Here is a 27,160-nt window from a genome sequence, read left to right on the forward strand (position 1 = left end):
ACATTGCGCAAGCCTGAATCGCACTCGCGGCTCTGTGTTCGCGACTGGAGGTGACAGGCAAATAGATATGCTACAAGTGATATTACCCTAGTGTGGATTGCATTTATTTTAATAAAAGTCTAGTTGTTTTAAACTGTTTTATGCTATGGAGGTCTTCCTTCCTTTATAATTTCATGCATGATCGGGATATACCTGAGTGGACCTACATGTGAGGAACCATACTGAGCATTTGGATGATAAAGATTTATCCCTGTGGGTGTGTTGCAGAGTGCAGTAGCTGGTCTATAACTTGATCAGCCATTACATCTGGTGAGTCAGTTTGGTGTGGCTGGACTCGCACTGGGTGATATATAGAGCCATTCGAATTATTATTTGTTGGAGAAGATTTCTGGTGACTTTCTGGGACTTTTTTTCCTCTGTCTTTGGATCACATACGGACTTTGTTCCTGGATTGGACATTTATTTACATATTTGGGTACGGTGCACGGTTTCTATATTTTAAGCACTTTACTTTTTGCATATTTTTTGCACATTTTTTTCTTCCGCAGTTTGCACTCCCCAGATGTAATGCATATTTTGTACAGCATTTGCACTTATATTGAAAAAGCAATGTTCATATATTGTCCTTAGGAAGTTATTGTGCATAGGATCTGAGATGCACTTTTGATTTGTTCACACATGATGCTTTGTTATACATGTTTAGGAAATACTAGGTTTATATGTTATTCACATGAGTCAATATTGAGATTAGACTCAAAAGGGATCATAGACCAGTGCCGCAACTCTCTCTTTCTAATAGTCTTTTCTACATCTGTTCAAACTGCTGAATCGTAAAGTCTGAGAGTGAAGAAAAAAAGGGGTCAGGGAGCTAAAATTACTCTGCAGAGCTTACCCCCCCTCCACACAGCACACAGGAGCAGAGTTTTCCTTTTTTTTTCTCTGGGTGTCAGGAAAACTTGTCAGAAGTTATTCATGCTGATAGCAGAGGAATGGGGCAGCAGACAGAAATGACACTTATGCCCCGTAAACACGGTCGGATTTTCAGACGGAAAATGTGTGATAGGACCTTGTTGTCGGAAATTCCGACCGTGTGTGGGCTCCATCGGACATTTTCCATCGGATTTTCCGACACACAAAGTTGGAGAGCAGGAGATAAAATTTTCCGACAACAAAATCCGTTGTTGGAAATTCCGATCGTGTGTACACAAATCCGACGGACAAAGTGCCACGCATGCTCAGAATAAATAAAGAGATGAAAGCTATTGGCCACTGCCCCGTTTATAGTCCCGACGTACATGTTTTACGTCACCGTGTTTAGAACGATCGGATTTTCCGCCAACTTTGTGTGACCGTGTGTATGCAAGACAAGTTTGAGCCAACATCCGTCGGAAAAAATCCTAGGATTTTGTTGTCGGAATGTCCAAACAAAGTCCGACCGTGTGTACGGGGCATTAGTGTTCTGTATTGAGACAAGTACACACTATAGAGGGATATGCTTTGTTCATATTTCATGTCTGAGGTTTACAACCACAGTTTGATGTTGCGGCCCTGCTGTCCTGACAAATAGTTGCTATGTGACATGTAACCACATCCTTATGATTTTGCTGACATCACAGAGTGCAAAAATTCTCACCCAATACATTTCAGTAGCTGTAAAAGTGGGATCACCAATGTGTCAGGTGAAAGGACTTGCTGTTGGGAGACCTATTGTACATCTATGACAAACTGCTAACTGGTACTTTAGATTATTATTTAACTAGTTAAGTTCTACACAAGGTAAATTGACTATTCCTTCTATTTGCTCATTTCTGATCAAATCAATGTCTTCTTTAGCATGTGATGATATCCTGTATATATTTCCACTGCGGACATTCCACCAAACATATTCACATCAAAAATGTATTTCAATGAAAATTTAACATTTTACCCTTTTCTCTGATAAGGAAAAAAGGGTTCATTACATCAATGTAAATACCACACTTAGTGGGAAATTACACATAATACACCTCACAGATGAACAAATACTATAATTAATACTCTGTGCACAGTATAATTAGGCAGCTGGAAAAGGAATACTAAATAGGATATAATATCATAATAATCTAAAAAGCACTATGTATGCAATAAAAGAGCTTTCTTTCTAATATTGGCAGCCTTCATGACAGCTGAAGACAATATAATTATTAACATTTCTAATTTTAACATCTAGTTAAAAATTACAGGTGTCACAAAATGCACTGGGTTCATAAAACACCTTCAGCAGAAGAGCCAACACAGCATGTACAGGGGCAGCATCAGGAGGGCATTTTCTGGTGTCTAGAACTATAAAAACATCCCAATTTTCAGTGCTGTGCCATCCGCATTGGTGTCGCTAGAACATGACAGCTGATCTGCTGCTGGGTGTCCCAGGTACCCAACTAAACTATCTGAAGGGAAAAAATCCACAGGACAAGAAAGTGAAGAGAAACTGAGATCATACAGATGCAGTTGAAAGACTTAAACTATAACTGGAAAGAGTGGTGAGGGGTTAGAACCACTGTAAGGTTTATATTGCTATCTACAGTATGTGATTCACTCTCCTTAAATGTCCTGACCACCTATATCACCTGGGAATAAGATTAAAGGTATATTCAAAATTCTGTGTTGCCACCCGAACAGCAGTAGAGAGGAAATCCTTCACTACTGATGCCTGTTCTTGTGACAATTGTTTAAGATGAGATTTCCCTTACATTGAAAAGATATCCTCTCACTTTGTGTTGAATCTACAGGACAGCAAGTGAATGGAAATCTCCACAGAGAAACACAGATGGACAAATTTTTATAACACTTTCAGAAGAATCCTTGTATTTCTGTCAATAAATACAAACCTTCCTCTGATTGGCCAAGGTAGAGATCGCAACATCATCTGTCGACCCCTTAACATTTTCCACTCAGAGGTAACCTTGTACTGATAGAAAAAAAATAAGGCTCCTCCTGAATGGAAGAGAGGCGCTGTACTAAAACAGAACAAGAAAATAGGGATCTGACACCAACATGAAGTGACCACAAAGCATATTTTATTGCAAAAATTGTAATGATACAAAAAGTATAAAGGAAATGTTAACCCAAAAACCTAATCCTGAAACCATTCCAACCCCTTCCCCCCATATACACTAACTCACCACCCAGGAAAGGACCAACCCCCCCAATCCCCTCTCCCCCCAACCCAGCACCGACCCTCCACCACCCCCACTAAAAAAAACCTAAACAAACTAGGACTCCCACCTGCTGGAGAACTACAGACGCTTTGACCACTACGAGGGAGATAGAAAGGTGATAGGTAAGTACCAACTAACCACAATGTGGGAATTTGTCTATATTAAGTCACCAAGCAAAGTCAGAGCCACTGGAGCACTCAGTGTGTCCGTGGGATGGGCTAATACACTCTTACAGCAATGAACCTAACATTGGCCCAATAGTTGACTACAATTGGAAAACTCCAGCTTAATATATTAGAGTAAACATTGATGAAACTGTATGAAGAAAGTCAGTGAATAACAGTAATCAAATGAGTAGAAATCTGGGTTGACCCTCAAAATGTGTAAGCCATCATGGATGCTTTGAGGTCTTCCAATGCCACGCACACATTGAGTGCTCCAGCGGCTATGACTTTGCTTGGTGACCTGATATTGGCGAATCCACCCATTGTGGTTAGTTGGTACTTACCTATTGCCTTTCCAGGTTTCCTGTAGAGGTCAGAGCTTCTGTAGTTCTCTAGCAGGTGGGAGTCCTAGTTTGTTTTGGAGTTTTTAAGTGGGGGGTCCGGTGTTGTGTTGGGGAGAGAGTGGATTGGGGGGTGGTCCTTTCTGGATTGGGGGGGGGGGCTCAGTGCATGTGGTGGGGAGGGGCTGGGGTGGTTTCGGGATTGGGTTTTCAGGTTGCCATTTCCTTTATACTTTTTTGTATGATTACAATTTTTGCAATAAAACTTGCTTTGCGGTAGCTTCAAGTTGGTGTCAGATCCCTATGTTGTTTGTTCTGTTTTGGTAAATTTAGCCTTAGGGGACACCCCCCATCATTTATGTAAGGCACCACATTACAAGGAGGTGAATCCCAGAACCATTTTCTCTTGTTTGGTTTAAGAGAAGCACTCTACCTGACTCTTTAATTCCAGCAGCAGGCAGGAAGTTGCCTGAAAAAAGTGATGCTTACTATATGTAGCTAATGCTGCTACCGTGCACTGCAGCACACACACAGCGACTCAGTTATTTAGTAATGGAAATAGTTTGTTTGGACCTGCTTTGCTGAAACAAAGTATTTAAAGTACATTGAAAACTAGTATTCTAATTTAAATAGAAAGAAAATGACGGAGGGGATATTTGTTAAATGAATAAAAACAAAAGCATTGGCAGATGAGATTGCAAAAGGTTACTTTGCACACCTATTGAGGATTAAATATTTGCCATAACCTATGACTGTAGTATATTAAAAAAATATGTAACTAATGTTTTCTAACAACATCAGTATATGTATTAACTAATTAAAAATCTTTAACTAGCCTGACTATGGCAAAACAACACTGGACGTGTCAGAAGAGCCTTGAACTAATGCAAATAAAATACATTCAATGTTACTGTCATTCTTGCCTGAAATGCGTGTGCTACTTCAGAACAAAGACGGTTTTCAAAGAAAATAAAGGAGCCATAATGCCTATAATTATTAATTATATGGAAAATACAGCGTATGATTCTGCCTTTGACAAAGTTTGATCTGAATACTATGCAGGAGTCCTACACCTCCATCTGAATACTATGCATTTGCTTAAACACCCCCCTCCAAAAAAAAAAAAAAAAAAAAAAAAGATATATACATACAGTACATATACACACTATAAATTCACTATACACTACAACAAACATCTGAATACCTTTATTTCTAATGACATATTTAAATAAAGCAGACCTGTTTTATGCATTATCAAATCTGCTGTTTATTGATACTTTGACTCCCCTAAATTGTACTTCCAGTTTTGTGTCCGAACTTAGGTAAACACTTATTTTATATTTGTTACATGTTCCTATTAGCATAACTTTAAATATTAAAAATGCCACTTTCCTCTTAAAATGATCTTTTATGAAAACTCCAAGAATAAAAAAATCAACTTATATTTTCTTTTTTCTGTAATATTTAGGTCCAATTCACATTATGTGCGGTGACAGACATTTTACCGCTTGGTAAAATGTCTGTTACCGCAGGGACACATAGAAAACAATTGTTTCCTGTGTGTCCCATTCACATTGCATAGCAGCCTAGCACTGCACTGCAGCATGCTGCGATACAATGCACACATGCTGCATTTTATTGCAGTGCTCTAGCCCGAATCCTACTGTAATGTCAGGCAGCGCAGTGTGCTGCCCAGACATTGCATTGAATGAAGTGTACACTTTGGACTTTTCAAATAAAGCTCTTACAAAACAAAACAGAAAAAAAGGGACACCACACTGCCCCTAGCACAGCGGGCAGAAAAGTGCTGTTGCAGTGGTAAAGTGCTGCAGCAGCTCTCCATGTAGTGTGAATTGGCCCTAAGGAGGGGGCTGGGGAGTTAATGTTTCCCATTCCTAAACTTTATCTGTACTGTGCTGGCAGATCGTATTAACAATTATAAACTAGATTTGAATAGTGTCTTAACAAAAAGGGTTAAAGATCTAGAAGCTGGGATTTTACATTGTATGTCAATAGGGGAAAACTAAGTGTGTCCCCAATCTTTGCAGGGATAGGTTCACTGTAAGTAAACAGTATATCAGAATTGCTTTCAAGCTTTCTCAGAGGCAGGTCCAAACTAACACCCAAAAGGTAGGAACATTTTAGGTATTCTCTGTGAATAAGAACACTGTAACAAAGATATAGTGGGATTTTATTGAACTTGACTGCAAAGTAGAATAGCTCGATCAGTGTTTCTCAACTCCAGTCCTCAAGGCGCCCCAACAGGTCATGTTTTCAGGCTCTCCATTATTTTGCACAGGTGATTTGATCAGTTTCACTGTCTTAGTTATTACCACAGCCGTTTCATCTGAGGGAAATCCTGAAAACATTTCCTGTTGGGGTGCCTTGAGGACTGGAGTTGAGAAACACTGAGCTAGATAGTTAAAGGAACTCCACAAAAAAATCTTGCATGTCAATACCAAAATGCCTCTTTTTCAATATTTACAGTGCTGCCTAAAGCAAGATTTTTTTTTCTACCAAATATGAGTTCAACTTATAAACAACTCACCTGTATAAAATCGGTGTGCAAAAAATCTGCTCAGGTCTGTCCCAAGACCCAGTTATTTCCATCTGGGCATTGCTATCTTGCCTCTCACATGGGACAAAAAGTGAAGCTAGGGGTTCAATCCAAGCTCCAACATGGGGTCTTTTGCAGCCTTACATTTATATAGTGGTAGGGGACTATTGAGTAATCTGAAATGGAATTACCACGCTTTACAAAGTATCCCAATATTGTATTTGTCCTTTCTATACATACAGTATACAAATGCATGTAAGTACAAGAGCAACTGCACTTGTAGCACTACCCCCATAAGGGCCACTGGGTTTTGGGTCCTCCCGTTCTCACACAGCCAGATGACAAGAATTTTTATGCAGACTCAAGAATTAGCCCAGTGGATGTTTGTTTTGTTTTTGGTTTATTTAGAGCAGGGGTCTCCAAACTATGGCCCTCCAGTTGTTCAGGAACTGCAATTCCCATCATGCCTAGTCATGTCTGTGAATGCCAGAGTTTTACAATGCCTCATGTGACATGTAGTTCCGCAAACAACTGGAGGGCCGTAGTTTGGAGAGCCCTGATTTAGAGTTTTAAAACTTAGATGGGGAGTAGAAACATGGGATGTTGCTAAGCTGTCCTCCCTTAGTATTTATGGTACAGCTAAACTGACAGAAAAAGTGCCATACTGCATAATACAGGTGCTATTCCATACAGGAATGCTAGTACACCTGACTGCTCTTGAATCCCCAGCTAGAGGTTTAGGGTGGCTTCCTAGATAGTGAACTGCCACTAAGCTTTCCCTTAGATATGGACAAGCAAAGTAGTGCACCTTATTGACCCTCCTCTGTCCAAGCTTGGGGTATGAAGAATGAAGGTTAGTCACTCAGTCCCTCTTGAGTTAATCCTGAAGTCCAGATAGCTGCTGAAAAGGCCCAGCTACTGACTGTTAGCATAGCTCCAGCTCTAGTTAAGGCTGGAAAGGCATGTGAGTCTTTAGTGCTCTCTATCAGCTTCCTTTCTGGGCCTAACATCTCCAGGGACTGGAGGGGACTCCACAAACATTAAGTTCTAGAACCATCCAGCAATTTCCAGAAGTCAGGGAAAGGTAGCAGAGACCCAGCCCTTGGAGCTCTGCCAACTAACACTAAACAAATTAACCCCAGCTCCTCTGCCTACAAAAGAGCCCAACTAAATGTTCCTACTCTGTACACTGAGGTTGCTACACACTGTTTTAGTTCTCAATGCTCACTCACCCGTCCACCTCAAATGATTAAGCAAAGACCAAGGGAGCATGCTCTGTGTTCGCGTATGCAATAACATATGTGGTCATTCCTTAACTGTCTACTTGCTTACATGAAGAAAAAAATGGTAAAGGTCTTGCATTTGATCGATAATGTTCAATAAAAAGAGGTTTATCTGCAGTATTTGAAGAATAAGAAATGTTTGTTTGTGTTAAGTCCTCAGAGATGTGGCTAGCCATTGTTAAACAATGCAGTTCCTCATTTTAAATGTTACACAAATACACAGTAAAGTATACAGTACTTTAACTAGAGATTACAGCTTTAAGGGATTTAGTCCATTGACAAGGATACAGATCAAAAATATAACAAAAAAAATCAAACCTACAAAAATAAACTATAAAATACAACTGATGTGTTTTCACCACATAAAATGGCAAAAAAGACATTCAGTAATCATTTGCAAGCAATAATGTGATATTATAAGTGCGTTATTGTGTATAATTCAGCACAAGATGAGTTTTCCCCCTTGTTTTCACCTGCTATGATTAGGGAACTTGGCAACGCATAACCAAAATTTGCAAAGATTTTTACATCCAGATAAAAAAAATGTAAGTAGATTTGCACATAGTGAATGCCCTGGATACTGTTTTTTAGCCGTACAGTGTGTCCAAAGTTAGTAACAATTCTGCAGTTAAGTGCCGATCACTACTAATTTGTAAGTGTGACTTAGGCACTGCACCCAATTACAGAACAGCTTTCACGGTCATTACAAGTTTTTATTACTGTACGCAGAGACCTTCCCACTTGTTGGAAAATGCTCAAGCAGACAACTATTATCTGTGGAGCAGAAGAAATGGGAGTGTTATGACAAGTGCCTTGTAACCAATCTATAACCAAATCAGGGATAGAGACGAACATATCACGTATGCATCTGTACATGGGCCCTGCGGTCCTGGCGTTCCTTAAAGATAGGTTCTAACATGCTTTTACGTACTCCACTCTTGGCTTGATCAGGGTTTATATTATGCTTTTTCATTTATTTTATTTATTTATTTCAGGTACTTATATAGCGCCGTCAATTTACGCAGCACTTTACATATACATTGTACATTCACATCAGTCCCTACCCTCAAGGAGCTTACAATCTAAGGTCCCTAACTCACATACATACTAGGGACAATTTAGACAGGATCCAATTAACCTTCCAGCATGTCTTTGGAGTGTGGGAGGAAACCGGAGTACCCGGAGGAAACCCACGCAGGCACAGGGAGAACATGCAAACTCCAGGCAGGTAGTGTCGTGGTTGGGATTCGAACCAGCGACCCTTCTTACTGCTAGGCGAGAGTGCTACCACCACACTACTGTGCCGTTCATGGATCCTTCTGCAACCCAGGCCAGACTTATCAATTTAAAAACTAAGCCACAGTCTCTGAATGGGTGACAGCACTTAACCACTTCCATACCGGGCCTATTTTGGCACTCCTCTCCTACATGTAAAAATCTTCTTTTTTTTTTTGCTAGAAAATTACTCAGAACCCCCAAACATTATATATGTTTCTTTAGCAGACAAGCGATCATTGCAACTTTTTATCTCGCACGGTATTTGTGCAACAATTTTTCAAACGCCTTTTTTTTTTCAGTTTCATGAATTAAAAAAAATAAAATAAAACAGTAAATTTTGCCCAATTTTTTTATATATAGTGAAAGATGATGTTACGCCGAGTAAATAGATACCCAACATGTCACGCTTTAAAATTGCACACACTCATGGAATGGTGCCAAACTTCGGTACTTAAAAATCTCAATAGGCGACGCTTTAAATTTTTTTACAGGTTACCAGTTTAGAGTTACAGAGGAGGTCCAGTGCTCACATGTCTGGTTTGAGCTGCGTTTACATATGTGGGCATTAGCTTCTGAGCGCTAGTTACTGGGGACAGGAGCGTTTTACTTTACTTATTTATTTTTTTACACTTTCTTTTACATTTTTTTTTTTGATCACTTTTTTCCTATTACAAGGAATGTAAACATCCTTTGCAATAGGAATGGTTCGTGACAGGTCCTCTTTATGGAGAGATGTGGGGTCAATAAAACCCCACATCTCTCCTCCAGGGTGGAAAGCATAAGATCGTGGATTTTTTTTTTTGATGTTTACAAGAGCGGCCTGAACGAGACGTCATAACGTTGCGCCCGGGCCTCCGATGGTCGTAGATGACCAGAAATCTCTATGGTTGTCATCCGGCAGCGGCCGATTCTTTCTCTGGGTTTCCGATGGTATGGGAGAGAAGCACCAGATGGCGGTGGAAGGGGGGATGTCCCCTCCCATCGCCTGTAAGAACGATCAAGTGGTGGAACTGCCACTGGGATCATTCTTATGGTGCACAGAATCGCCGGCTGAAAACGAGGGTATCTGAATGATGCCTGTAGCTGCAGGCATCATTCAGATATTCCCACTGAAAGTCAAAGATGTCATATGATGTCCTGGAGCTAGAAGTGGTTAAAGTACAAGCCCAGAACCTGATCCTGCTTTATTGAGGCCACCTAAGAGCCCTTTCACACTGGGGCGGTTTGCAGACGCTATTGCACTAATAATAGCGCCTGCAAACCGACCCGAAAGTGCCGCTGCCTTAATTCCAGTGTGAAAGCCCCGAGGGCTTTCACACTGGAGCGGTACGCTAGCAGGACGGGAAAAAAAGTCCTGCTAGCAGCATCTTCGGAGCGGTGAAAGAGCGGAGTGTATACCACTCCTTCACCGCTCCTGCCCATTGAAATCAATGGGACGGCGCGGCTATACCGCCGGCAAAGCGCCTCTGCAGAGGTGCTTTGCGGTGGTATTTAACCCTTTCTCGGCCGCTAGCGGGGGGTAAAACCGCCCCGCTAGCGGCCGTATACCGACGGTAAAACGCCGCTAATAATAGCGGCGTTTTACCACCGACGCCACCCCCTGCCTCAGTGTGAAAGGGCCCTAAGAGAAACCAGCTCCACCAGCTGGAACCACTGAGGCAAAAGTGAGCACTTAAATGACTTGCAGCTTATTGCGCGCAAAACATGGTGCCTTTATATTAGTATCAAGGAAAATCTGTCAATTGATATACTTTGAGGACAAAATAAATAATATAATGTTACATGTGAATTTCTGTATAATGCATACATACTCAACTTTGGAAAGTATGATAAAACATTTAAATTACATAAAAATCATGCAGTTTGATATTTCTGAGCAGTACTGTCTAATTTTACAAAGTATTGATGCCTAAGTAGAGTGTACATCCCAGTGTCTTTTACAGGCAGATTTACTATTTGAATTCATTATTTAGTACTTGCATATTCCACAGTGCTATACAGAGAACACTAACCCATTTACATCAGCCTTTGCTCCACGGGAGCTTACATTCTAACACTCCTGCTCCTATACATACAAAGTTCTAATTACCGGTAGATTCTATGACTCGTTTATTATTGTACGAACATTTATTTACACATACAGTTAAGCCTTTTTTTTTTTTAAATTTTACGTATGCGTTGATGTTTTTGCTACAACAAAATCATGCAAATCAGAAAAAATCCAAACAAAATGAATACACAAAATAATTTGTAGGAACAGTTTAACAAAATGTTAAAGAAAAGTCAGCAAATATTTTCTAAGAGGAGATGGGAGTGGAAGGTGATAACTAGAGCTAGGTAAGAAGAACAACAGGTTAAACAAAAAAGTAATGAAGGGCTCATGAATATGAGCGGTTTGGCATTTTTGGGCACAATGGAGGTACAGGTTCAATGTACAGCCCCCTGCCAGCAGCCTGACAACATCAATGGCAAGCTGAAATATGCAGGAACTGTACACACCTGGACACTGTTCCAAGCAATGCTTGTGTTTAGGACCATATGGGGTTTATTTACTAAGGCTAGAGAGGGCAAATAGTCACAATTCTACAGAGAAACCAATCAGCTTCAAACCTCAGCTTGTTTATTTAAGCTTTAGCAATAAAACCTGGAAGCTACTTGGTTTCTCTGCAGAATTGTGAATAATTCTGCCCTCTCTAGCTTTAGTAAATAAACCACTATGTGTTTAGGGACGTATTCCTCAATTTCAAAATTCCAACCCCTTACCATTTTTATCTAAAACTAAAGTTTGCCTTCAGATATACTCCAAGGGACATAATTATAAAGCAGTGAATGTGACTTTCATGAAACATTCACCAGTGGTGAACCAATTACTGTCATTTAAAGCATAGGCACCTGAACTTTTGGTGACTACTTCATAAATAAGCCCCTAAGCATACAAGCAATAGAACTATACAGTCTGCACTTTTAACAGCAAATCAGCAATGGCAGTTCCCATAGTTCTATCCTCCTCATTTCCCTTTAAATAGAACAGTTATTTAAAAATTCAGTTCCCCTAAAAGGATGCGAATCATAAGGAAGCAGGTGATTGCGCAAGCCAGAGTAGCTTCAAGGGCAATTTAGATAAACAATGAATCCTAAATGACTCACATTTACTATTTGTCCCTTTATTAGTGTAAATGACTCCCAGCCAAAAAAGACATTATAAAAATGATTTTAAATACTTTGGAAATTATTTTTAAATTACGTATCCTTTCGCTCTGCACAGCTTTTTACAGTTCATAATGATACATATTTTTTTCACATAATTGCAAAGCGTACTTGTTAATTAACTTATTCTTTAATTAGTTAGCTAATGATTTTAGCCATACATTGCTTTCAGAACTTTCAATTCTTGTTTTATAGTAATTATATATAATTAAACTACATCTGGGCTTTTTTTTTTCTGGTACATATGCTGATTATTATTATCCCCCCCCCCCTTAAAAAAAAAAAAAATCAACATGCTTTCAATGAAGTAAGAAAACAAGACATGGCAAATACAACATTTTGCAGTGGTTAATTAGACACTAATTATATGCTGAGGAAGAGAAGAATGGTATTCATCGGAAATGCAGTTTTGCAAGCAAAAATGAGATACTGGAGTGTTTTTCTTACCATCTTGCTTGAGTACATTGTCTTTCAACCAATTTAATGCCTTAAAACAGTCCTCCTCATCTTGTGGAGTAAAAAGGTTTGATGGAATTTTGCCTGTGTACCTTTGTTTGGAGCAATCAGGCGATTCGTGGTTTGTCAATAGCTTGTTTATATCTGCTCCACTAGGACAAGGTATCTAGGAAAAAGGATAGTACAAAATTCTGAGCTGTAATACATTTTTTCCCCAATAAATTTTATATACAGTAAAAAGAACTTGACTTGAGTAGAAAGGTCCCCAGTTGCCAACCTGCCAGCTAGCTGTATGTACAGTGTATGTTGGGAAAAAAATATGCTCACACTATCAAAAAGGCAGCCCCATAAGGATCAAATGCTTGCTTAGTCTAGAGGGAATGTATTACAGGGAATTACTTACCCTTTTCCTCGATCCTGTAGGCTTCCTCCACATTGGTTCCAGTATTGAAAACTGATCCAACAAAACCACTATGCATCTCGAGTCATGTGACCGCCTCCTTACTGACATCATCACGTACAATGCAGGACTAGGAGCCATCACTGTTTCTGCATTGTACATGATGATGTTGAAGACCCACCAATATTCTGGGACTGGAGCGAAGAAGAACACCGTCTGCCGGAGTACCAGATTGATCACGGAATAACATAAGTATTCCTCCCTATTGCATCCCTCTACATGAAATGGGATTTAGATCCTTAATACAAAAGGGCATGGTGGAGAGATCTACATGTACTTTTTGTAAGCTAACTGGAGTTTAACTTTTAGAGAAATGTACAAAAATGAAGGTTTATGTGGTACAGTTACCAGCAATGTGAGATAAAAGTTAAGATGTCAGCAATTGTCAGACCTTAAGTGCCACTTATGCCCTGTACACAGGATCGGAAATTCCGCCAGCAAAAGTCCGATGTGAGCTTTTGGTCAGAAATTCCGACCGTGTGTATGCTCCATCAGACTTTTGCTGGCGGAATTTCTGCCAGCAAAAGATTGAGAGCAGGTTCTCTATTTTTCCGATAGAAAAAGTTCCTATCGGAAATTCCGATCGTCTGTAGCAATTGACGCACAAAATTCCTACACATGCTCGGAAACAATTAGACGCATGCTCGGAAGCAATGAACTTCATTTCCTTGACTTGTCGTAGTGTTGTACGTCACCTCGTTCTCGAAAGTTCAGAGAACGTTTGTGTGACCGTGTGTATGCAAGGCAAGCTTGAGCGGAATTCCGTCGGAAAAACTATTCAAGGTTTTTCTGACGGAAATTCTGATCGTGTGTACACGGCATTAGTTCAAACTTTCTGTGTTTCTGTGCTGACTTTATGTTTGCTTTTTCAAAGCTTTATCTATTTCTAAATCCTTTCAAATTACAAATATCAGGTGACCTCAAACTCAAAAAGTTACCCAAGGTCCAATGTTCCTGAAATCTAGAAGTGGTGCATTTTTGTTTCAAATGACTGAACAGAATTACAGTGCAATTACAATATGTATTCCCTATCCTCTAATTCACTACACACATTCCATTCCATTTTTCCTTTTAAAGGACTGACACCAAATGTTGGAGGCAAAAATAAAAATGGTGAAAAAAATAGTACCATGAACCTAACTTCTTCCCAACACTCCTACTTAAAGCGGTTCTCCAGGAAAAAAAAAAAACATTAAAAGTAAGCAGCTACAAGTTCTGTAGTTGCTGACTTTTAATAACAGGACACTAACCTGTCCAGGGATCCAGCACCATCCTCACCCAAGCTAGTTCTTAACTAGCCTTCAGGTTCCTGGCGACAGGAATTTTAACTGTGGGCATCCGGCTGTGCTGCTTGTGGTTTCCCAGCTGGCTACCTGCTGCTCATCAGCGAGCTGCGCTGCACTTTGTGAATGGTCTCGCGGTCTTCTGGGACCTGTGACGTGTCACAGAAGACTGCAGGGCGGGATGGAGGGGGAGAGGAGAACTTTCACCTAGGCGATTCGAACCAAAAGGGGGAGTGGGTACCTGTTTAAACTAGGAACTCGCACCTCACCCTGAAAAATGTTCTGCCAAATGTGGCAGAAGAGAGGGAAGGAGGAAGTGGAAATTCCCTTTTGGGTGAAGCTCTGCTTTAAAGTGGTCCTAAAGACATTTTTTACCAGGTACCCTCTGGAGCATGCTGAACATAGTTACAATCTCTGGATAAATTTATTTTACTTACTGTTGGGCCTACAGAATAGGACATGAAGGGAAATCTCCCCAATTAGATAGAAATAGTAAAAAAATATTTGGCTTTAGACATGCTTTAAATTTGCAGATCGGGACACAACACTGTGGCTGTTCTGGGAAATATATAAATCAGTTTATAACAGTAAAGTACAACAGGATTAATTATTATTGCTGAAAAAAAACAAAATCAGAGACCAAAGTGCCAACATAGCTAATTAACATTATGCAGACATACTCTATAATCAAAAGTAAAAAGAAAAATATATTTAGGAAAACAAAATATAAATAAAATGAAATAAAGTGTGAATGATCATAGCTGTGATCAACAGAACAACAACTGTTTATTTCCTCACTCAATCATGTTTCCTCTACAGATATTTAAAACTTTAAAAAAAAAGCAAACAATGAATACACTATGAGCCCCCAATCCTGCCAAACACCAATTAAAACATTTATTAAAAGACCACAGTGGCTCATTTAGGTCTAATATATATAAGTAGTAAAACCAAATCTAAAAGCCTTGACTTTCAAGTAATAAGTAAATATATATAAAAAATGTGTAATCATATTTGATTTAATCCAGACCTGGGAAGCCTTATGGCCAATGGGCCTCAAATGGGTTTTCTACTTTCTCTAAATACATGAAACCCCTTCTTCACCCCAAAATTCTTGAACAGCTCAGTCCACATAGGCTTTTCTCACATAAGATTGATGCTTTTCTAAATCACGTGCCAGCTTTTACTTTGATCATTCAATGACAGCAACTACAATGTGCCAATAAAAAGAACAACTGTGTTCTGAGTGGTATATCAAACTACTGTAACTACAATTTTGATCAGCCATTACATATATGGAATACATACAACTTCCAATTTGAGTACACCAGCCCCCTCTAAAAGTGTATAGGTGAGTGTATAAGTACTAAAAGACCTTTTTAAAGTGAACCTGTCAGCTCGTTTACATTTTTTAAAAGACTCACCAAAGAAAAGGAACCAAAAAAAACAAAAAGGCCTAGTTTTACATTAGTAAGCCTCTTCACCTTTCTCTATCCAATGAAAGCACCTCAGTAGCAAAAAAGGGTGCTCTCAATGGATAGGGGGCTGGTTGGTGGACAGGGTCAGTTGAGCCCTTAGAAACAAAGTAAAATCATGACCATAGAGGAGGTTTTACTATAATTAGCCAGACATATGATGTAGGACTCCCTATAGATGCACTGATTTGTCTCCTGGGGGCATTAGATGCTGAAAAATACACCCTGCCTACTTACATAGCTATTACTCATCTCATTTGGCGAGGAAACTTATTGCACTTTTCTGGCTCTCCCCTTTCTCTCCAAGCCGTACATAATGAATTGAGCAGGTAAATTACATTCTTACTAGGGAAAAGAACCCCTATCAGCATAGAAATTCATCAAAGAAATTTTTGTCCATATGTAAGTGTTGGCTTGATGTCCCTGGTTAAGACTCTCCACAGCTCACCCTAGATTGATTATTACAAATGTAGGTTCAATTATTGTGATATGGTTCAAATAGTTGATTGTGCTTGCTGGCCTAGAACTTCCTTACGGTTGTACTTTTGCCTAACGATTGATATACACTGAAGGACTAGTCCTATCTAGTTAAATGATGACATTTTGGAGTACACTTATGATCTTATGTCTCCAACAAATTGTTGCCTTAAGGTATGTTATTTGTTACTATCTGTCTCTCCATTTTATTTTAACCTGAGATGAGGGTCTCCAGCTCTGTTGCACAATAATCATTGTATGACGTTTTGATAGGCTTGATGAATATTTGTCACGCTCTATACCTTTAATAAACTTCTACCTTGATTAAAAAAAAAAAACGGAAGAGGTTTGATTAATCTAAAATTCTGAATATTATAGTTTAATTGTGTACTCCAGTCTATAGTGAAAGCCCTGAAAAATCAGAGCTTGCCAAGCCATCCCTTCTATTACAGATAAATATGAATTACATAGCTACACTTAAATAGAAGTTTAACATTTATATATAAATTCCATTCAAGTGAACTGCATACATTTCAAGTTTTTTTGCTGTAGATTCCGATTTGCATTTTTAATTGAGATACTGACAAAGGCTTTCCTATGCCCCTAATTAAACATAATACTAGATGTGAGAGTTTCTCTTTTTACAACAATCACCTGATCTAATTTTAGTCACAAAACAAAAAAATCTGCAATGTTGGAATTCTTTAATGCATGGGAGAGTCTTTGAAAATATTTCACCAACGAGAAGACTCATATTCTAGGGGTTATATGTAATTAGACAAAGAGGTTTGTACAGATATTTGTAAAAAGCAGTGAGCTAATCAAATGAGCAGGGGATGCCATGCCTGGACAGTTCTGTATATAGAGCGCTGTTGTCATGGTTGCAAGGGAGAATTTTTTGTTTTTTTGTGGAGTTTTAGCTGGCTGCAGAATATCAAAATAATATTATATTATTTTTCATAAAAGTGGAGTTTTTCTTTAACAGAATATGTTATCAATCCTTCATCTGGATTAGTAATACTAAGCATTCCTTGGTGTGTTTTTGGGCAGTTTAGGAGAGGCAGGTGTCCTGACTGCGCGCAGATACTCTAAAGCCTTGTATACACGATTGGATTTTCTGCAGACAAAACCTCACACTTTTATTCGAAGGGCGTTGGCCAGGAACTTGTCTTGCATACAAACGGCAAGGAATTGTCGGCCAACACGAACATAGTGACATACTAGATGTACTACGAGCCGATAAAGAGGAAGTTCAATTATCAGGTGCCACCCTTTGGGCTCCTTCTGCTAATTTCGTGTTAGTAGACGTTTGGTGAGTGTTTATTCACGCTTTTCAGTTCGTTTGTCAATGGCCGTTGGTCAACCAGCCATGTTGCGGAATCGAAGTAAATAACCTGTTATTTATTATTAGCCTTGAAGTTATTGCTTTGAACCAAGTCCAGTCCAGGAACAGGAGGAGGAGAATTTATTGGACCAAAAATTTGTTGCTTTATTAATTAACCAATTATGTCATATGTCGTTGGTGCGGGAGCTCCAGGAGAATAATCCAGATGATTTTCGGAATTATCTCCGGATGACGGACCCCTGCTTTCACTAACTCTTGGCATTGTTGACCCCCTATATTAAGAAGCAGGACACATGCATGAGGCTTTTATTTTTTGGTTGAATAATGATTTGATTTGGAATATTTTCTATATTTTTGGATGCATAGAATGCACTTTTTTGGTTAAGTTCTATTGGCAGATAGCATGTCTAATTTTCTTTGTTTTCTTTTTTTAATGCACAATAAAAAAAATGTGTAGAATAATACTTGGCTATGTGTTTTACTTCAAATGACAGTTTAGGAATAGGCAGTTACATTTTAAAAAATACAATGTAAAATTAACAAGGGACACCAACATAGTTTTATCTTTGATATAAAAAACTACGGGATAATGGTGTTGTGGTAACTTGACCAAAAAAATAAAAAAATATTATTGATATCACTAGAAAAAAAAAGCCTTTTTAAATACGTTTGGCAGAACTCCGTCAGTATCACCAGCAAAGCAGCTTCATTATTATCCCATTAAAGAAGAAGAGAATGTGCGCTGCATTTCGAGATTTCATAATTTGGCGCGTCACGAATGTGAATTCTCCATTATGAACGCTAGTTTTACAAGACCGGCCGCTTTCGGCTCATCCTTGCTTCCGAGCATGCGTGTTTGTACTTTGGACTTTTGTCCAACGGATTTGTGTACACATGCTCGGAAAATCCCACAACAGACCGTTTGTCCGTGGAAAATTTATAAACCTTCCATCCAACATTTGTCCACGGAAAGTTGTCTGATGGAGAATACAAACGGTCAGATTTTCCACCAACAGCCTGTCATCACACAATTTCCATCGGAAAATCCGATCGTGTGTATAAGGCTTAAGGCTGGCTATAGACGGTGCAAATTTCTTTCCTGCAGCCACGGGTTGCAGAAAAGAAATACGCACAATTCTCCCTATCAGTACGGACAGCACTGATAGGGGAATCTCTCCTGCCAAGATATTGTCTTCTACCGGCGGGGTGTTGGGCTGGGGAAGCCGTCTCCGCTGGAAGAAGACGGTGATTATCGCTAGAGGCTATAGCAGCCACGTGCGATAATCAGAAGCGAATCTGGCAGGCTGGTTGTACCAAAGTTGATTGATCGATCAACTTGGTTCATTTAGTCTGCCCATTAATGGTTCGAATCTCGGCCGATGTATTGCCAGCCTAAGGCCTAGTTTACACTTGCTGTTGGGGGGCAGTAAAAACAGGCAGTTGAGCCATGTTTTTACAACAACCCCCCACCCATCCCAGCAAAGGCTAATGCAAATGTAAATAAGCCCTTACACTGCATTCACACTTGAGATGAGCATCTTTGGTCATTTTCCAGGCTTTATTTTTTGGCATTTGTACAGGAGCTTTTGCACAATTTTCTCTGGTGTCTTAGGCATTTTTAAAGTTATTGTTAGACAATGAAAAGCTAGTTAGTATGGGGAAAAATGCAAACTGTGCAGTTTTGCATGCTCTTTTGCATGTGTTAGCGTATTTTTCAGGTGCTCTCCTTGAAGGCGTAGCCCCATTGGGGCTAAAATCACTTGAAGCCTTTTTTGAGCTACAACCTTCAAAGCACTATGCTCAGTTGTGAACAGGCACAGTTGAAAACCATGATATTCTGGAGGTGCATTATTTTGGATCTTCAAGTTACAAAATGCTCAGAAGTGAATGGGCAGAGTGTTAGGATGAGATTGAAGGGGTATATCAATTTGTGAAGAGAACCGTGCATTTACATCTGGCACTGCTAAATAAGCGTAGTTGTTACTAAGTAGTAAGACTTTGGTAATGGGTCTTCCAAATCATATTTGACAGCATTGCGAACATAACCATAAAAGAGTATAATATTATTCACCCCAAGGGCGGCTCCAGGGGGGGGGGGGCAAGAGGGAAATTGCCCCCCCCCCTGAAAAAAATAGTGAGCGGGCTGACGGGTGAGCAGAGCACGTAGTCATGCCAGTGAGCGGGCCGATGGGTGAGTGGGAAGGCAGGACAGAGAGCGGGCGGGCATGCAAACAGAGAGATGACATCATCTCTTACCACCTGCCCTGCATCACAGCAGTTCCACCCTCACTATGCAGCCGCGGGCAGCAGAGAGATTACTTCATCTCTCTGCTGCCTGCCTTTACTCTGGGACACAGCAAGTGACAATCTGCACCTTGTGGCAGGCAGACAATCCGCATCTTGTGGCAGGCAAGTGACATAGCAAGTGACAATCTGCATCTTGTGGCAGGCAAGTGACATGGCAAGTGACAATCCACATCTTGTGGCAGGCAAGTGACATGGCAAGTGACAATCCGCAACTTGTGGCAGGTGACATGGCAAGTGACAATCCGCATCTTGTAGCAGGCAAGTGACATGGCAAGTGACAATCCACAACTTGTGGCAGACAAGTTATATGGCAAGTGACAATCCACATCTTGTAGCAGGCAAGTGACGTGGCAAGTGACAATCCACATCTTGTAGCAGGCAAGTGACGTGGCAAGTGACAATCTGCACATTGAGGCAGGCAAATGACATGGCAAGTGACAATCCACATCTTGTGGTAGACAAGTGACATGGCCAGTGACAATCAGCATCTGAAGGCAGGTGACATGGCAAGTGACAATCCGCATCTGGTGGCAAGTAACATGGCAAGTGACACACTGCATCTGGTGACAGGTATTGTGGCAAGTGACACACTCTGGGCTCCCACTGATTCTGCATTATGGCAAGTTGAACTATTTCATTTTATATTACAATGTAATTATAGAAATAGTGCGCTTCAATCATCCTGACACCATATCAACTATGGTGCCGTGATGATTGAAGCGCCAACACCAGCCATTGCCCCGATAAATTGCCCGCAAAAAACCTTATTTCCTGGCAGTGCCCTTACCGAGACTAGGCTCTGGATACGCCTCTGATTCACCCCTAAGTAGCACTTCGCTATCCAAAAACCACTACTCTGAAAATATATTAAACGTTTTTAAATAATGTCCCATGCATTAATCCAAAGCAAGCTTCAAGTGTTCCAATTTAAAATCCAGTATTGGTCCTCAGATCACCTTCACCACTGTGCTCCAAGTGATTTCCACTCCCCATAGGACACCGCACTCACCGATTGCAGCCACCTCTGATTTTACTGATCGACAACAGAAGCTCTCATCAGAATCTTTCAGACTGGCTCCACCTTCAGTACACCTGCATCAGCCCCACACAGTCAAAGATGTACTGCCAAAGGATTCATAGTAGGTTTAAGCCAGTGTAGTCATGTAAGCATTCCCATCCATCAATGTCTCCATGCTTTATTATGCTGAGAAAGCTCTCTCTAGCATTTCCTGCCACAGCCGTGACAGCACGTCTTTGTGTGGAGCTGATGGAGGTGTACTGAAGGTGGAGCCAGTCTGAAGGATTCTGATGAGAGCTTTTGTTGCCGATCAGTAAAATCAGAGGCTGATGCAGTCAGTGAGTGCGGTGTCTTATGGGGAATGGAAATCACTTGGAGCACAGTGATGAAAGTGATCTGAAGGCCAAGACTGTTTTTTGGATTGGAACACTTGAAGCTTGCTTTGGATTAATGCACGGGACATTATTTATGAGCTTACCCATTTAGCACTGGTTGATTAGTGCTTGGGAAATTAAGTCAAATTTTTGGATATAGAACAGCTACCTAGGGGTGAATGTTATTTTACTCTTTTATGGCTATGATTAAGATTTTCTTTTACTGAAATGTATTGAATTTTGCAATAAAAAGAGAAATAGAAGCAGTATATAATTGAAGAAGAAACATAAGGTATTAATACACAGAGTACAGATATTCTTCCCTAAATGTAGGGCTAGGATGGCAATGGCCTAATAACATAGTATAACATGGATAGAGCAAAAGTTGTGGAAAATCCATTTATAATGCCCTGTACACACGGGCAGACTTTTCGGGATCAAAGGTCTGACTGTCCCTGACGGACTTTCAACGGAGTTATGACGGACTTTCGACGGACTTTCTAACGAATGGACTTGCCTACACACGATCACACCAAAGTCCGACAGATCGGTACGTGATGACGTACGACCGGACTAAAATAAGGAAGTTGATAGCCAGTAGCCAATAGCTGCCCTAGCGTCAGTTTTAGTCCGTCGGACTAGCATACAGACGAGCGGATTTTTTGACCGGATTCGAGTCTGTCGGAAAGATTTGAAACATGTTCCAAATCTAAAGTCCGTCTTATTTTTGACCGAAAAAGTCTGCTGCAGGTCCAATGAAGCTCACACACGGTCGGATTGTCCAAAAGATTCGTTCCATCGGACCAGTCCGGTCGAAAAGTCTGCCCGTGTGTACACGGCATTAGAGTTAATTAGTTGTTTGTAATAAAGAGATCGTACATTCACAAGAAATGCCAGAAAGACAACACCAGGGCAATCAAGTCAATTTTATGCTTTCCAATCCACTGGCATCCTAACAATTCTGTAACCCAAATAGAAGATTTGAGCAAGAGGCCTGGCAAAAAAGTGGGAGTAGTCGGCCAAGGACTATGTTGCTCGTCCAGGGCCTACAAAAGCCCAACAAAAAAGGGGGGAGGGGGTGGGCAGAGATATGGATTACATTTCTATGTTATGGTGGCAGCACGCGATTTATTTTAATTATTAGCGCGGGGTATTGGGTTTGAGCATCACTAAAACATATTTCCGCTGTCACCTTTGCAGTACAAAAATGAAGCTATTTATGTTGCTGAACTGGGAACAGCAATCTACCATAGGGATACAACTAGAAAAAAAAATATGAGAAAAATGTATAAAATACAAACACCTGAAAACAATCTGAAGCTCTAAATACAACAGAATCCTCTGCGCCTATGGAAAACCAAAGTGCAATTATTGAATATCATAAGTTGCAGTACACCTCCTATTTATGTTTTTTGGTATTTGTTTAAAGCGCTGCACCAATTTTAGTATTCACTTGTAACCACTCGCATGAGGAAAGCACATGCAAGGATATTTATTTAAATTTTGTTTTTTGGCTTCTGTTTAGAGCGCTGGACCAATTTTAGTATTCACAATCTGAAGCTCTGTTTAAAATGAAACCTACATAAAGAATACATGTAGGAACTAAAGGCTATGTTTGTCTCAGGTTCCCGTTAATGAATGTTGTTGTAAAACCAACCATCTACTTCACCGGGAAGTCAACGTCTGGGGCATCTAATGTGTTAGAAGCAGATACAGCGCTTGCATTCATAGTTATGCATTAAGCCAGCTCAGTGGCAGCATAACAAAGGCAGCAGTAAAAAAAAAAATAAAAAAAAACAACCCTAATGCACACAAATAGCTTTGTGGCTGTACATGTTGCTCCACAATTATTTGTGTCATAATATGTGAAAAACATGCTTGCCGTTCCTTTTGCACAAAAGTCCAGATGTCTGGAGGCTGTAAAAGCCTACTGTAAACAAGCATAATGGGTCAATAAGCAAGATACGTGCTATCAAAAACATTGTTTAAGCAACTTTGGTTGCTAGCAAACCATATCTATGTTTATTCAATCTGCACTGTCACACAAGATATATTGGTAATATTTTAGTAATAGAACATACAGCATGTTTAATAATGGTGTTTTTCTTGTCTAAATGTTGTGTCGTATTCCATTATTTAGTCTAAAAACAAAATGTCACCTATCCATCCCTCCTTGGCAGAGATCACACAATCAATGCTGCACATCTAGACTTTGAAAGAAAAAAAAATGAGAAAAAATGACTTTTTATTTTTCAAACATATAAAAGAGATTAGCTTGTTGTAAATTTTCTCATCATTAAGTGTTAAGGGGTTTCTGCTCATAGTTATTTATGTATTTATGGGCAGCCCTATTTGTGTATTGCATACATATTGTAACAATCAGTCTTGAGCCTTTGCAAGCTGCTGGCCTCTTAAATAGGGGAATAGATTGCTTGACGTTCAGCCTAAGCTTGATTAACGGGTCCTCTTTGATTCTGTCTACATTACTCAGAATCACTCCCATTATTTGGACTGTAGTGGAGCTCTGTTTTGTATCCATTGTAACCATCTCTGTGTTGTTGTCTGCTGTCTGCTCACACCATTCGCCTGTGAACCTTGCATAGTATTGCTTTAACATATGACCTGCATGTGGGCTCTCTGTCACCCCTGATAACACAGTGAAGCCACCAACCATTGTGACAATTTCATTAGGTTTTATTATTCTTATACAGGATTTATATAGTGCCAACAGTTTACGCAGCGCTTTACAATTTAAAAGGGACACAATACAGTTACAATACAATAAAGGGGAGCCTGCTCAGAAGAGCTTATAATCTAATACAGCAGTTCTGCAGAATTTTTAAAAATAGTTCACTAGGGCCCTGGTACCTAAAATACATCTCGGGGGGGGGGGCACAGGCAGCTCGCTGTGCTCAAAATATCTAATCAGGTTTGGGGCACAGTGGGCAGAAGGTTGAGTGACAGCAACGTCAACATGCTTTAGTGCTGGAACTACCAGTTTTCAGCATTGTAAACACAACAAGGAAAAGTGTTTCCGCATTGTGTTTACACCAGAGGTAATATTACAGCACTTCTTAGTTCGGAGGCTAAGCCAAAATTTAAGTACCCCTGTTCTGCCCCCCTCCTCGACAACAGATCACAGCTACAGTGGGCTATTGCTGGATGATTGCAGGCAGCAAAAGAACACTATTAGGAGAGATCTGCTACTGCAGTGCTGAATGGGTGGCTGGATCAGATCTCCACTGATCAGATCCAAATACCCCCACTAATGAAGAAAAATATAAAATAAAAAAGAATATCAATAATATGTAACAAATTAACTAAAACGCTATCTCCATTAATCCTAAGGTCACAACAAACATGCTTGATGTTCTGAATGACATTTGTATTTAATGCATTTTTTTAACGATCACTAATATGTGAAAATGTTGCTAACTTGCTAATTTCTGTCTGTCCAAACCCCATTCAATTTTTTTCTAGTGAGCCCAAGTAATAATAACATTAATACACATGTGCTACCACAGTGTACTGAGTACAACACGCTGTAATAAGGCAACCTATTATTTGTAAATGGGCTGAAAGGACACCTTAACACACTAAAAATTGGACATGACACGCTAGTATCTGCAATGGTGTGTTGTCTTGCTAATAAACCCTGCAAGTACAGAAAAAATACCCGCTGATCTGTAACAAATACACTCAGCCCCTTATTTCTATTAAAGAATGACAACACATGCCTTTTTGTAGGCTGAAACTGCCCAGTTATCTATTGTAAAAGGGCCAATAAACTCCAATTTTTTTTTAGTTTCATTATATGTTAAAGTATGGCGTATCCCCGAGGCCAGTAATACACCATACTTTCACATATAATGACACTCTAATAAAGCCAATCATCTGTACCCAGGGGCATACCTACTGCGAGGCGTTTGCATTGGGCGGCATTTTTCAGGGGGACTGCGCCGCCCCCAGGCAGAAGAGACACTACTTACGAGGACTGCAGAGAATCTCCTAATATGTGGCATTTGGATGAATAATTTTTTAGGGTTGGATGAAGAAGCAGCAGCTGTTCACTGTGCAGCTTCCTCATCAGTCCACCAGAGACCCAGCATAGCCACCAGAGACCCCACATAGCCACCAGAGACCACGCATAGCCACCAGAGAACACGCATAGCCACCAGAGAACACGCATAGCCACCAGAGAACACGCATAGCCACCAGAGACCCCACACAGCCACCAGAGACCCCACACAGCCACCAGAGTCCCCACACAGCCACCAGAGTCCCCACACAGCCACCAGAGTCCCCACACAGCCACTTGAGAAGGAAAGGGTGGGACAAATTTAAATGGGGGGATGCCCAATTTTAGTCTTGCCTAGGGCAGCACAAAACCAAAATACACCACTGTCTGTACCCTTCATTGCCATTGCCATTGTGCACATGACGTTCACTTTTCCTCCTTTCTGCTCTGGGGAAACTACCCCACGTAACTCTTATCATTGAATTAAGAGGCAGCTTTAGCAACATTACCTAAACCGTCTCCCTCTCCCCTTTATTTCAATCCCACGTGCCGATCTTCATCAGATTGTGGGGGTGGCTCTAGCAGGGATGATTGACAGAGTCTTTTTCTTTCCTGCTAGCTGCCTGCTTACATGACAGAGGCTTGCGGTGCAGCTCCCTGAAATTAAATGGCAGCAGCTCCTCTGGGGAGCCTTGCTCTAAGATGATTATAAATATTTCTAGAATTTTAATACAGATGATACAACAGAATTTTAATGTAGAAAGCTTGTTTTTACTTTTGTTTTCTTTTTACACAGTAGACTTCCTGCAGTATTGTCTGGATGATCCATGCTTGCTTTGCCCATAGAACTCACACTGCGGTGTGGCGCAAATACCAGAATGTATGCGCACAATGTGTCAGCAAAATTTCCCCCCCATAAAAACACAATCTGCATGCCTACCCCCTAAGCATAAATTCACACTCCTCTCATACAAATCTGCTTTCCTGTTGAAACCCCCCTCTCAGGACTAATCATTGCCCCCCCCCCCCCCCAATCCCTCAAATCCCCACAGCTCAAATGCACCCCCTAAGAAAAAAATAATTCACCCCTCCTGGCACAAAGCCTCTACCCCTAAAATTCCCCCTCTAGTACACATCTTCTCCCCCCCCCCCTTCAAATCCCTTCCTTCCCAGAGCAAATTCCCCCAAAATCCTTCTAGCTGCCAAGATATGTATCGTTCGAGCATGGATTATTGGAATTTGTTCAGTTTATATAAATCTGCTAGCACACTAGTAGCTTTAACATGCGAATCTGGCAGAAATGTAAAAATACACTATGTATACAGTCATCATTTTTACTAGATCTATTTAGTTTAATAAAGGTACACTTACTCTTTATATCAACAAGTAAATTGAAGAATTAACTGCTTTCACAGTCTTATTATCTTTTGTTAGATCACATATTTTCTAATATAATTTATGTTAAATAAATATAATACTAATTTTATTAAGGTATTATTTCTATGAGCTAGTGAAAAAAAACAAAAAAGATTCCATCTGGAGAAAAGCAATATATAAAATTACCGTACAATGGCAATTTAAGCGAAGCTGTAAAATTATCAATTTTTTTAATATAGAAAAAATCTTAACCAAAAGTTTCCTATTGTATAAATATCAGCACAAGATTTTTAAGATGCTTTTGGAAATTAGAATATTTAAACAATACAAGAAATAAAATTAAAAAGCTAATGAAGGACATTAAAATGAACTTAAAATAAACCTAAATGAAATTAGCACATGAAGGAGGCAACGGTTTCGTTATGGAATTAAACAGACTTGGGTTATCACTAGTGGGTAAAATGAATCATAACCACTTGACCTCCAGAAGATTTATCTCCTCTTCATGAACAGGCAATTTTTTTGCGATACGACACTGCGTTA

The 27,160-nt window shown here is 40.0% G+C and overlaps 1 protein-coding gene across 2 annotated transcripts in view; it reads right to left on the bottom strand.

The window, feature by feature from the left end:
- The window catches only part of CFAP61 (cilia and flagella associated protein 61), a 494,837-nt gene that overhangs the window by 157,925 nt on the left and 309,752 nt on the right, over positions 1-27,160 (bottom strand). For both annotated transcript variants that reach the window (XM_073628153.1, XM_073628152.1), the window contains exon 21: positions 12,475-12,649. In XM_073628153.1, coding sequence (XP_073484254.1) covers positions 12,475-12,649 — 175 coding nt within the window. The remainder of the gene's footprint in view (positions 1-12,474; positions 12,650-27,160) is intronic.

The sequence above is a fragment of the Aquarana catesbeiana genome, linkage group LG04, assembly GCF_042186555.1.
Source record: "Aquarana catesbeiana isolate 2022-GZ linkage group LG04, ASM4218655v1, whole genome shotgun sequence".
NCBI lineage: Eukaryota > Metazoa > Chordata > Amphibia > Anura > Ranidae > Aquarana > Aquarana catesbeiana.